The sequence below is a fragment of the Vitis vinifera genome, chromosome 19 (assembly GCF_030704535.1).
Source record: "Vitis vinifera cultivar Pinot Noir 40024 chromosome 19, ASM3070453v1".
Classification (NCBI taxonomy): domain Eukaryota; kingdom Viridiplantae; phylum Streptophyta; class Magnoliopsida; order Vitales; family Vitaceae; genus Vitis; species Vitis vinifera.
The window spans coordinates 23,223,545-23,237,201 of NC_081823.1; the positions used below are offsets into that span (position 1 = coordinate 23,223,545).

The window sequence follows — 13,657 nt, forward strand, 5'->3', positions numbered from 1 at the left end:
ACCACTTTTGTTTTTGTTTTTGTTTTCGTTTTTGTTTTATTGTTTTTGTTGTTTTTTGTCTACAAAAGGTAGATCATACTTTTTCTTTATAGTTTAGACTCAGAAGAATTATTCCTAATATCATTGACATGGCATAAAGCAATTTTTGATAGTGTGTCTTGTACATAAGAAGAATCAACATTTTATTTCTTCTTATGAATCAACATTTTATTTCTTTTCTCCTTTATTCCTTCTCATGTTTGAATAACTTAAACGGTGATGAGAATGTAATCAAAATTGATTTCAATATAAATAAAATTTCACTTATAAGCAAGATTTTAATTCATAGCAATTAGGAGGTATTTTGATTTTGTAGTAGAAGTTATTTTTAAAAGATTTTTCAAAATTAAAAAACTAAAGACCCTTTTTAGATAAGTTGTTTTTAAAAATAATTTTTTATTTTGATTTTGTAACAAAAACAAATTGTAAATTCAATATATATAATGTAAACTAAATTTAATTAACGTCTTATTTAAAATTAAAATAATTTGTTAATTAAAATAAAAATAAAAAATTAATTCAAATGATGTACAATGTGATATTTTTTAAAAATAAAAATAAATTATTATTTTAAATCATATGTCTTGAGGTTATTGATAAATTTTTTTTTCATTTTCATATTTTTACTTAATATTAAAATGGAAACAAACTATCATTCCCACCTTACTATAGTATATGCATCTAAACACAATAATTAGAATAACCAAATTCATTTTTAAACGGGAATAGGAATGAAAACAAAATATTTATTCTCATTTTTCATTCATGCATATCAAACATGTGCTAAGTGGTGCATGCTTATGACCAAATCCAAAATAGTTCTTTTTTTTTTTCCAATAATTTCTTGATAACCAAATGAGAAAATAGGGGAATTGCATAACCCTTAATGTAGCCCCTAAAGTTTTATTGCACGAAAGAGACATATTAGCCCATTTTTTGATAGAAACTAAAATATCATATCTTATACTTGTCTCCAATTTAATCAACCTAATAGAAAAGTATGAACAATCTAATTATTCCATGGTCCAACAAAATAAAAAATAAAAAATCATCATATCAAGTACTATTCAAATCACTATTAAGATAGTGACTAAATAGTAAAAGCACTATTCAAATAGTGACTAATAGTAAAAATCAATGTGGGAAGAGAAAATTTCATTTCCTACAAAACGTTATTTACTTATGTCAGAAGACTTCATGCACATCAGGAGAAATTGGTTCAATCGGAGTTCTAGTTGTCCCAGCACTTTATGATGGATTTCAAAATTTCCAAGCACACAAATTTCAATCGATTTCAAGTCCGACATTTTTTTTCTATAAATAGAGGCTTAGAATTCATCACAAGAGAAAGACATAAAAGCGAGCGACCAAGAGTTAGAAAGTGTTCTCCAAAATTCTCTTCTTAGTTTTTGTAATATCTCATTTCAAAAATCTCTTCCTTTGTATTCATCTGCTGTCAACAAACCAATCTATAATCAAAACTCTCTTGTAATTAATGTATAATTTTCAATACAAAAATTTTATTTAAAGATCAATTTCTTTGTTCTTATGTTCAATTTTTTGCTATAAATTAGACAGAATTAGACATTAAATATAATTTTCTGAACAAGTACCACCACAAGCATATTAACATGAGACTTATGCTTTTTCTGCCCTTAAACACCACTATCTAGGCTCACCAAACCGTTCACAAGAAATTCAATTCGAACTAAGTCAGAACTAAATTAGTCCTTAAAGACTGTTTTCAATTTGTAATACCACTATTCACACCCAAGATATAAAACAGTTCATGCACACAAAAGATTAATTTTGTCTATAAACTTAAGCAAAAAAACATAAATATTTAATGTCTAATTCTGTCTAATTTATAGCAAAAAATTGAACATAAGAACAAAGAAATTGATCTCAAAATAAAACTTTTGTATTGAAAATTATACCTTAATTACAAAAGAGTTTTGATTACAGACTGGCTTGTTGATAGCAGATTAATACAAAGGAATAGATTTTTGAAAGGAAAGAATACAAAAGTTAAGAAGAGAATTTTGGAGAACACTTTCTAACTCTTGGTCGCTCGCTCTTGTGCCTCTGTCTTGTGATGAACTTTGAGCCTCTATTTATAGGAAAAATGTCAAACTTGAAATTGGTTGAAATCTGTGTGCTTGAAAATTTTGAAATCCATCATAAAGTGCTGGAACAACTAGAACTGTGATTAAACCAATTTCTCTTAATGTGCATGAAGTCTTCTGATAAAAGGAGACAATGTCTTTAGGTAGAAAATGAAATTTTCTTTTCCTAAGTTGATTTTTACTATTAGTCAGTATTTGGATAGTGTTTTTATTATTCAAATAGTGATTTGAATAATACCTTATATGATTATTATTATTATTATTTTGCTTGATAATTACAAGAAAACAAATATACAGTTGTGTAAAAGATTCTTGAAATCTTTTATTTAGATTAACCTATAGGTCCACTGTATAGGATGAACTCGAGGTCTACATATGAATCATCTAATAAAGTTGTGTCTTCAATTTCTTCATTATCTTGATTATCACCAAATTGTTGGAGAGTTTGCATAAGTCCTTGACGATATTGTTCTAAATCTGTAACAGTTGCTAATGAAGCTTGATATTTGCTTTTCAGAGTTAGGAATTTTAATTGAGTTGACCCTTGAGAATAGCTTGCTGAATATTTTGAATTTGAAGATTCTAGTTTTGAAATTATTTGCAAAATCTTTTGTTGACATGCGAACTCTTGATTGAATTTGTCTCACCATTTGACACTAAATTCTTTGGAGAGAGATAATGGAAAAAAAGAATGTTGTTCTTTCTTCTTGATAATATTCCATGTAAGAATACATGGAATTCTTAATCTAGAACAAAACGTCAGGAGTCTCGGTTGAGTGATAGACTGAGATGAACTTTTGCTCTTACAGAAGTTGATTTTTTTCTTGAATTCTAAGGGGAAATATGGAGTAAAGTAGACTAAAGAAAGTCCACCATTTTTGAAACCAAGCTGGAAATTGGGCATTACAACCTCTTGAAAATTGAATAAATCATGAATACTAATAACTTTGTAGATAGAACATGTTATACTAGACATTCATGTAGTCTATGTAGTTGTAACTCATGGGATGGAAAGGTTGACTAAAAGCCTTGCAAGTAAAGGGCTTTTGATTCTAATCAGTCAGGATCATGACTCTAAGAATTTGACATTTGGAGAATGCAATCCTCTAAGGATTGTTTTTATCAGTATTATGAGTAATTTCGACTAAATCAATATCAACTAAATTAAACTCATAAAATTGACGAGTTTTCAAATGATAATTTGAATTAAAATTGACTCCTTGAGGAAAGATGTAAGGAAGGATTTTAGGAACTTCTTCAAAATTGAACTTAGGTTCAATGAAAGCAATTGCTAATGTTTTAGGTTTTTTGACATATTGACTAGTTGAAAAAAAAAATGAGAAAGTAGTGTTGAAATAGTGCTAGGGCTTAGAGGTTGATTTAGAAGCTTGAATGAAGCTTTTTGAATGTTGAAGAGGAGGAAAATCTAGACTCAGGACTTGAAAGGAATTTGATGTTTGTATTGGAAAATTAGGACGAATATTTGGAAAATTTGAAATCATCTTATAGGACCTCAGGCGCTACCAACTCTCCTAAAAGTAATTGCTATTAGGAAATGCGCATACCCTAGCCTTATAGTGCATTCACCCAAGCGCCCACGACGAACACAAGGGGAGTTGATGAACGCGGTCAACCTTCCGACCTGCCAACAATCTCCCCCCAGCGACACCCCTAGGGTTCAAACCCGTGACCTCGGCTCTAATACCACTTGTAGGACCTCAAGCGCTACCAACTCTCCTAAAAGCAATTGCTATTAGGAAATGTGCATACCCTAGCCTTATAGTGCATTCACCCAAGCGCCCACGACGAATACAAGAGGAGTTGATGGACGCGGCCAACCCTCCAATCTGCTAACACATCTCATATGAAGCTTTGGTTTTCTTAGATGATGAAGGAAGTTAGGGCCTAACGAGAGTGCCCATTAGGATCAAGGAGGATCATTATCCTATAAAAACTCTCGAGTAAGGAAGTCAAGAATGGAATTCGACTCTCATTTGATAAATTCAATTTCAAAATCAAAATTTGAAAATAAAGCTTGCCATCTTGCAAAAATTTGTTTTGAAACTAGATTTTTAACATCTTTTTGTAAAATGTCTTTTGCAACTTTGCAATCAATTTTTAAAAGAAATTTTTTGTTTATCAAATCACTTTGAAATTTTGAAATAAATAAAACTATTGATAAAACTTCTTTTTTGACAGTCAAATAGTTTATTTGAGCGTCCAACCAGATCCCAGAATGATATATAACTATATGCACTTGATTGTTATATTCTTGCTTTAATATGCCTCAATAGCCTAAATTAGATGCATTTGATTCTACAATGAGTAATGCATTGGGATGAGGAATGTTAATGCATCGTAAATGTTTGATTCTTTGTTTTTTTTTTTTTTTTACTAAATTAGCATGATTCTCAGTCCATGCAGATGCATTTTTTCCTAATTCTTTTATATAAAGGTTCACAAATGATTCTCAAATCTTTGAAATAATCAGAAACATAATTTAAATGGCCTAGAAATCTTTGCAATTGTTTTTTGTCTTTTATTTCGTAAGGAAACTTGTTAGTAAATTCTATTGACCTTTGAATCGGTCTTGTTTTACCTTGATAAATTTCATGTCTTAAAAATCTTATCTTTGTTTGAAACAATTTCATTTTTGGAGAGGAACATGCCATTCCAATTGTTTTAATTACTTTGAAAAACTTTTTTAAATGAACAAAATGTTTTTCTAATGAATCAGAAAATACTAGAACATCATTAATATACATAATAATGAATTGAAAATGAAAGTTAAAAATGTCATTCATAATATTTTGAAATTCAAAAGAGACATTTTTTAGATCGAAAGACATGACATTTCATTCATAATGACAAAAAGGGACTGTAAAAGCAGTTTTGTATTTATCTTCTTTTTTAATTTGAACTTGTCAAAATCTTGATTTCATATCAAATTTTGAATAAATTATAACACTATGAAGTCTTTTGAGTAAATCTTGCTTATTAGGAATATAGTATCTTATCCATTATAATACTTTATTTAAATGTTTATAATTAATGACTAATCTGAGTGCACCTCTTTCTAGTTCAGCAGCATTTTGAACAAAAAAAACGGTACAACTCCAAGAAGATTTTTAGGGTTTGATTAATTTTTCCTTTACTAATAAATCAATTTCTTGTTTACAGTATTCTATAAGTTTTTCATTCATTTGAATAGGTTTAACTTTAGTGGGAATTTTAGACTCATCAAAATTTTGAATATAAAGTAAACTTATTTCATGTTTCTTTCTGGACCAAAAAACATTTAGAAGATTAAAACAAATTTCTTCTTTAAAAAGATCTTGAATTTCTTTTATTCTCTTTTGAACTTTATCTTCTAGAAGTTGTTCTTCTACTTTCTTATATTGAATTTCTTTTGATAGAAAATTGATATGAGCTTGTTTTCTTTGAATTAAATTTATCCTTTTATTTATTGAATCACTTTATACTTGATGTATTTCCTTTTTAGTTAATTGATATATAAAGGGGGGAAATATGATGTTTCCTAATATTGTAGTTTTGACACCTTCATCAGTTACTTGAAATGGGTAAAGTAATGTAATAAAAGGAGTTCCTAAGATTAAAGGTTCAATTATGTTTTGTACTAACACAAATTGAGTTCTAAAACAATAATTATTTAGACATATATGAATATTTTGAAGTTTGTATTCTATGTTTAATTTTCCTTTATTTGCAGTGAAAAGTTCTTATCCTGTTTTTTCATAATATTAAGTAGGGATTAATCATTCTTGAATACAATTCACATCAATCCTTCAGTCTATTAATGCTGCCATTTCTACTTCAAAATCTTCAATTATGACTTTTACATTTGTATGTCATCTTTGAAAATCTATTTTTGATATTGTATTTATAAATGATTCTATAAGAGTTTGTTTATCAAGTATTATTATTCCTGGATCTTGATTATCAGATGTTTCAACAAAATTTTCTTGTTTGTATTGTATTATATTTCTAATTTGTTCATTTTTCTTGTTTTAATTTATCTATTTGCTTTTTTATTTTTTGTATTTCTTATTTCAAATCTTCAATAGTTCTAGCTTTCTAAATATTTTTGAATCTATTAAAAATTTAATCTATGGAGTATTGTGCAGGTCTAATTTCTTGAGTTTTATTTGAATCTATTAAATTTTTTAAGTTTTGTAAATAATTTCTTTGTGTTTCCTCATAATCTATTTTTTCTATATGACATCAAAAAATACTTGTTTATCTACTTTTAAAGATCTTACATTTATTGTTTTAATTAGGTTTTTTTTTTTTTTTTTGTACTTCACTAATTTAACTTCTTGTTTTTTCTATCTTTGATGTTGATCTCCAATTTAATCAACCTAATAGAAAGCATAAACAATCTAATTATTCCATAGTCCAACAAAATATAACAAGTGATTTTTCTCACAATAAATCATAGAAAACAAAAGAATATATTGTAAAATGATTTTTTTAATATAATAATTTGGTCATATCAACTTTTTAAAAAATGTGAAAAAGTGTCATTATAAAAAATAATGTGTACAAACTAGAAAAATAACAAATTTTATCGCATGTTGATTAGTTGAAAATATCTTCGAATAATCGAACACAAAATGCATTATCTCTCTCAATTGATTGAAAAAAGAAAACATGTAAAAAAAATAAAATTGGATTAGAGGCGTAAAGTTTTGAGAAAAGAAAAACAAAATGAGAATATAAATCTTACTAAAATGGAATTTAGATTTGATTTTATGAAATTGAAACTACTAAAATTGCAATCAATTTGTAGTTAGGTTTAGGATTTCAAGATAAAGAAAAACGATGGTAATTGTAATTTATAAGAAGACAAAGAAGTGCTTTAGATAAAGAAATAACTAATATACTTCTAGTGTGTAGTATTAAACATATTTTTAGTGAAAGCGTTTTTAGAAGAATCACTTCTAAAAGTGTTTTTTCAGGAAACATAGAAAGGTAGAATTGATAGAGATTTCTTATTCAATTTATCTTTGAAGTTAAATACCTCATTCAATAATTGTTTTTGATTCAATTCATAGGAATCAATAGAAAAGACAAATCTCTTATGATACACCAGACCAACATTAGTTATTGATAGAGTGAATCAATCTACCATTTCTTGAAATTTCTCTTATAATTGAAAATTGTAGTGTAACGTGTGCCCTATTGCCCTCATGGAATGGATGAATTAAATCATAAAATGGATTTTTGTTTAAGAATGAAATCTTATTAGAACTATCCATATCCGATTCATCATTCAAAACCATATCACATCGTGAATATGATGAAATAGGATGAATTGAGACAAAAAGTGAATTTTCAATAGTACAAGTGATTTTTTAGATTTTGTTTCCTAACTTTTTGCCATACACCTAATTTTTTTTTTTTTTTTCAGAAACACTTTTTAAGTTAAAAACACTTTCTAAAATCATTATCAATCAAATGCTTATAGTTTTAAAACAAAATGAAAAGATGATTGCGTTGGATATTTTGGTAATTATGGGCCTACAACACAATGTACATTAAGCTATTTTATTTATGGGCTTGCTTAATTAAATGTAATCAATTAAGTTAACGATGAGCCTTTAAAGCATCTATATATATATGGATTGTATGAGCTTTGTAATGTATAAAGACTAATTTTATTTTATTTATTAATGATGGACTAATAAATAAAATAAAATAAAATAATAAGGGGTATAAATAGTATTATGGTCCCCAATAGAAAATAGAAAAATTGTTTATTATTATTCACATCCCATTAGTGAGTGATTTTAAGGGACGATCGGATTCTATAATCATTATTTGTCTTTTCCCAACAAATTGTAGAATGAATAGATTAGTAAAATGTTTCTTCTATAAATGTAATAAGTAATTTTTCAACTTTTTAAAAATATTTTTTAAATTTTGTTCAATAATTAGTTTTTATTGAAAAATATTTTTTATACTAAAAGTATTTTTTAAAAACACTACCAATAACACGGATAGAAAATATTGGAAGCGAAAGAGTTAAAACTTTCGTTGGCTTTCCGAGCTGCAACATTAGAAATCAGCCCGCTCAGAGCCCAATAGTAAAAAAAATTGGGCCGGTCCAGGCTCAGCCCATTATCACCTGGCTGATGATGAACCCACGCGTACAGTTCAGGGTTTGTGGTTGCAGCGAGAAGCTCCGGTCCACTCTTCACGAAAGCATTAAATCATTTCTTCTCCAAACGCAGCGATTCGTTTGATCTCCGAGTTCAAGGTTCTGTTCTAATCTCTTATTTCTAATTCTACTAATCGACTTCTTGGTTAGATGCAATCGTTTGGATACTGAGAAAATAATGAGCAAATGAAGGAAAAATTGGAATCGTAATTTTTCACCATCTAGGGCTTGAGAATACAGTAAATGACACTTTATCTACAACTCGATGACTCTTTGGCTTAGTTGATCTGATTTAATTTTTTAAATTTTTTTACCTTTTTTTGTTTGTTTTGGAATTTTGGCAGCGAAGGGAGAGGGATAGCACAGGAATCAAAATATGGTTTTTTTTTGTTTTTCTTCATTTGTGACCAAACAGAGGGTTTGGATTTCACCCTGAATGCTTTATAACTTGGGAATGGCATAACCGGAAGTTTTGAAATCTAGGGTTTCTCTTTGAACACAGCGGTGGAACTGTTGAAAATTTTGTTAGATTGATCGTCTTTGTTGTTTGGGAATGTTTTCTTGTATAAAATTAGATTTAATTTCGATGCTGAGAAAAATGAGAAGAGTAATTCAAATATTATTCGTTTTTGTATTAGGATTTGCGGTTATATATCCTGTTTGAAATCTGATGTCATTTTTTCATTTTCTTTTCTTCTTTTGCTATTTTCTGATTTGGATATGGGCTTGCTACTTTTCTGCCATTCCTCCCAATTCTGCGATTCAGATTTTGCATTGACTTTATTTCATTTTTTTAGTTTATTTATTTTTTATTTTAGATTTTTTTGCTAATGACTAATCATAGTTTTAAAAGGCTCAAGACGCACCAAGGCGCAAAGTAGTCCTGGAGCCTAAGGCGCAAGGCGCATCTAAGGCGCGGGCTTTAGTGAAGTGAGGCGCACCCTAATTTACATATATATTTTTATATAATATAATCAAATTTAACAATCATTTATTTGTCCTAAACACATAAATCATCAAATATCATCAAAAACTTCAATTTAATAAACAAAAAACATAAAAATAAAGAACTCCAAACATAAAAACAAATCCAAATCCATATTGCTAATTGCCTAATACATATCCAAATCCAAAGTTTCCAAACCTAAAGGTCCAAAACATGAAATTTGTCCACAATTCAAAAACATCATTAAAAAACACTTAAATCACAAATTTGTCCACAACAAGCAATCATCACTCCTCCTCTAAATCAACAAAATCATCATCATCATCATCATTTCCATCACCACATTTGTAGCCTTCTCCATCTTCTTCATCTGCTGAATCAACCATGCCTCCATCTTCATCTTCATCTATTAGTGAATGAGAAGGCAAAGTTCTAGAACTTGAAGCTATCCCCCTTGTTGGTGGTATTATGCTTGAGCTTGCTCTAGCTCTAGCTCTAGTATCAAACCTAGCCTCCTCAGCTCCAGCAGCTCTAGCAACATCACCCCATGTCAAATTGTCATCATCAAATACAAAATTATCTTGTGCACCTCCATGAGAATCCTCATCTTCCATTCTCCCTATCAACCATTCATTGCTATCATCTATATCTTTCAAGGAAATTGGGTCAATGGTGTTACGTTCATTGTATCTTCTCTTCAAGGCTCGATTATACTTAATGTACACCAAATCATTCAAGCGTTGATGATCTAACCTATTTCTCCTCTTGCTATGAATCTGCAAAAATTCATAAGCTCATAAATATATTTTAAAGTTTTAACTTTTAAGTTACATTCAAGACTCTATTAGACTATTACTTGTAATTATTTTGGATTTGGTCACTTACATTTTCAAAGATGCTCCAATTCCGTTCACAACCTGATGCATTGCATGTTAAGTTGAGGACTTTCATTGCAAACTTTTGCAAATTTGGAGCTGAAGCTCCATATGCAGCCCACCATTCAGCTGTAGTATAGATATTAACAATTTAGTGAAACAATTCACCTATTTTAACAAAAATACAATCTAATCATTTAAATAAACAAAACTAAATAACTAACCTGGTACTCTAGTCTTTCTTGTCCTAATAGCTAACTCATTCCCGAATAGTCCTTGGGCATTTGTGAACAAACTCACTTCGACCACAACTTTTTCTTACTTAGCAGGGTCTCTTGTTAGCCTTAAGATGCATTTATACAAATCACTCATAATCTCAGCATCATGCCCTATTTCTGGCTTATCATAGAAGAATTCCGGGTTCAAAAAGTACCCTACTGCATGCAAAGGCCGATGAAGCTGAATCTCCTACCTCTTATCAATGATGTTGAAGATTTCTTTGTACTTCTCTTCATTTCCATTAAAACTTCTCACAATTGTATCCTTTGCTCTATTCATGGCCTCATAGATGTATCCCATAGGAGCTTTTTTTTCACCATCAACCAAACGAAGCACACGAACTAGGGGACCCGAAACCTTTAAGCAAAACACAATAGTGTTCCAAAATGAAGGCATTAGAACTATGTTGGCTATAGTTTTCCCCTTCTGCTCTTTTGCCCATTTACTATCTGACCAATCCGAGCTTGTAAACATCTTCCTCAAATTGTTTTTTTGTTCATGCAATCGCGATAATGTGATGAAAGCAGTTGCAAACCGAGTCTTAGCAGGCCTAAGCAATTCCCTTTGTCCAGTAAACCGCCTCATCATGTTGAGTAGCCCTGAGCGATTATAAATATACCCATTTAGTGATATAGCCCTCTCCAATGTCCTCTTGATGTTTGGTAGCTTTCCAATATCTTCCAACATCAAGTCAAGGCAATGTGCAGCACATGGTGTCCAATACAAATGTGGGCGCTTTAATTCTAACAACCTCCCTATATGACATTGTAGATAATAAATTTACATAAGTTTCTCAAGATAAATAATTCAAATTTTAAAAGTAAATAAAAATTCAAGAAATAGTATTTATTACCTGCCATCACATAACTTGAGTGATTATCTGTTATAACTTGAATAACATTCTCCTCACCAACTTGCTCTACCCATTTGTCAAGTAACTCAAACATCTTTTCTCCCGTCTTAATCATTGAAGAAGCATCAATGGATTGCATGAACATGGTTCCCTTTAAACAATTAACCAAAAAGTTCACCAAAGTTCTCTCTTTCCTATCGGTCCATCCATCCGACATAATTGAACATCCATTTTTCCCCCATTCCACCATATGATCTTTCATCAAATCTTTTGTGAGAGCCAATTCTTTCTTAAGGTTAGTAACTCTTACCTCATGAAAAGTTGGTCCCTTCATACCCACACCATACTGGCCAATAGCCTCAATCATTGGTTGGAAACTCGGATATGTGACTGCATTAAATGGAATAGCAGCCTCATACATCCATCTTGTGATAAGCATGCAAGCTCTTTCTCTTGCTTCCTTTTTGTAGGCATCATTGATGGTAGTTTGATTCATCTTTCCACTCCTTCGATTTTGAACAACCATCTCTGCATTAGGAGTGAAAAAATGATCCATAGGACCTTTTTGTCTTGGATTTTTTGAAGAAAACGTCCTACCACCACTTCCTCCTCGGTTACTACCTCCACTAGAAATGTTGGTGACATTCGTTCTACTATTAATCTCCTCACCAATATCTTCATCTTCCAAACCAAACAAATCTTCATTAACATATTCGCTCCCCATATTCATTTGCTCTTTTTGATTTTTCTTGGAACTCATATACTCTTCCATTTCTTCTCTAACATGTTCCGGACATTTTTTACACTTTTTAGCATTTCTATATCCACCAACAAGATGTTGTTTGTGTCTATATATGCCTCCTTTGGTTACTTTATCACAAAAAATGCATATGATGGTGTTCAAATCTTTTTCATTAACCAAACGACCATATTTCCACCCCGGATCTCTTCTTTCACTTGCACTAGAGTCCACTTGAGTTTCACTCTCATTATCCATCTTGCAAACAAATTATCTATACTCCACAATAAAATAATTATAATTAAATTAAGAAAAAAAATTGAAAAAAAAAAGCATATCACATTATCAAATATCACATTAACAACAAATATGCATGAGTGCTTTTTATTTATTTATTTTTATTTTGTAAAATTTTCATGTCAAAAACTCAAAATATAATATTTATATTTAAAAAAAAAAAATTACCAATGAGAGTTATGAGATAAGAATGGAAAAAAATGCAGAAAAGTGAAGAAAAAAGAACAATACTGAGGTCCGGAAGGTACGTGACTATTTCCCCTTTATTTTTCTCCTATTTTCCCCCTATTTTTCTTCTTCTTTTTCTTCTTCTTCTTCACTTCTCCAGCACGGAAGAGGCTAGGGCAAATAATGGCAGTGGTCTCGGGTTGAGAAAGACCAGAAAAGGGGGCTGGATGGAAGGAGTTTTTTTTTTTTAAAAGAACAGGGTCCAAAACGACGTCGTTTTGGTCCCTGTTCACTTAAGTGAACAGACTCCAAAACGGCGTCGTTTTGGGCCCAGAAAATAAAAAAAAAAAATTAGGGCTAGCCGCGTCTCTCTGCAACTCGACTGGAGGAGGAAGAAGAAGAAGGAGAAGGAGAAGGAGAAGGAGAAGGAGAAGGAGGAGCGCGTACCTGGTCGGGCCGTCGGAGGCGACTCGGGCGACCGCCTTGCGCCTTGCTGGAGGCGAGCGCCTTGCGTGCCTAAGCGGCGCCTTCGTGAAGGGGCGTCGCCTCCCTTCAGGCGAGGCGCCGCCCCGAGCCTAGGCGCGCCTTTCAGAACTATGTGACTAATGTTGAATTTTTTTTTTTTTTTTGTGTTGCTGGTTTTGTATTTGAGTTTTATGTATTAATTTCAATAATAGGGTGTGAGATTGGTACACTTAGGAGATTAATTTGGTTTTTTGGAAAATATATTAATTTTTAAAATTCAATGATAGGTTGTTAAAAAATACAGTTCTTTAGAAATTTAAATGATACCTTATTTTTTTAAACAGTTCTTAGAATTTGAAATTGATAAAAAGAAAATTGAAATTATGCCATCATATATGGCAATTTTTGGCAAGAGACACAGGAGAGATTAAGAAATAGGAGGAAAGTTGTGATCAGGATTATCCTCTTTGGCGTTTTCTTCAGAGTCTTTTTTTGCAATTCATGCTCTTTTGCATTCAGATCTAGTTCATCTTGTGGTGATTTATGCCTTTCTTATGTTTGGAATATATTTGGTTTACTTGGAAAAGAGGAGTAATTGGCACTTTGAAAATGTCACAAAGTATCAGGTGAAATTACATGAATATGAATGTATAGATTACTGGAGCTTCTAATGGTTAAATCTCATTTCT

General features: G+C 30.6%; 2 protein-coding genes across 3 annotated transcripts in view; one reads left to right on the plus strand and one right to left on the minus strand.

Annotated features, from left to right (window-relative positions):
• Window positions 1-8,316: 8,316 nt before the first annotated feature.
• The window catches only part of LOC100266461 (NADH dehydrogenase [ubiquinone] flavoprotein 1, mitochondrial), a 34,186-nt gene continuing 28,845 nt past the window's right edge, over window positions 8,317-13,657 (plus strand). Inside the window, exon 1 of one of the 2 annotated variants that reach the window (XM_002266625.3) lies at window positions 8,317-8,445. The gene's annotated coding sequence lies outside the window, so the exon portion shown is untranslated. The remainder of the gene's footprint in view (window positions 8,446-13,657) is intronic. The other variant, XM_010646681.3, reaches the window with a different exon arrangement.
• Window positions 9,426-12,254, minus strand: LOC104877761 (uncharacterized). Its single transcript, XM_010646680.3, has 4 exons — window positions 11,300-12,254; window positions 10,695-11,201; window positions 10,178-10,296; window positions 9,426-10,068 (listed from the first exon to the last, which is right to left on the minus strand). Exons 1-4 carry the CDS (start codon window positions 12,069-12,071, stop codon window positions 9,580-9,582), a joined length of 1,887 nt encoding a protein of 628 aa, XP_010644982.2. The 5' UTR covers window positions 12,072-12,254; the 3' UTR covers window positions 9,426-9,579.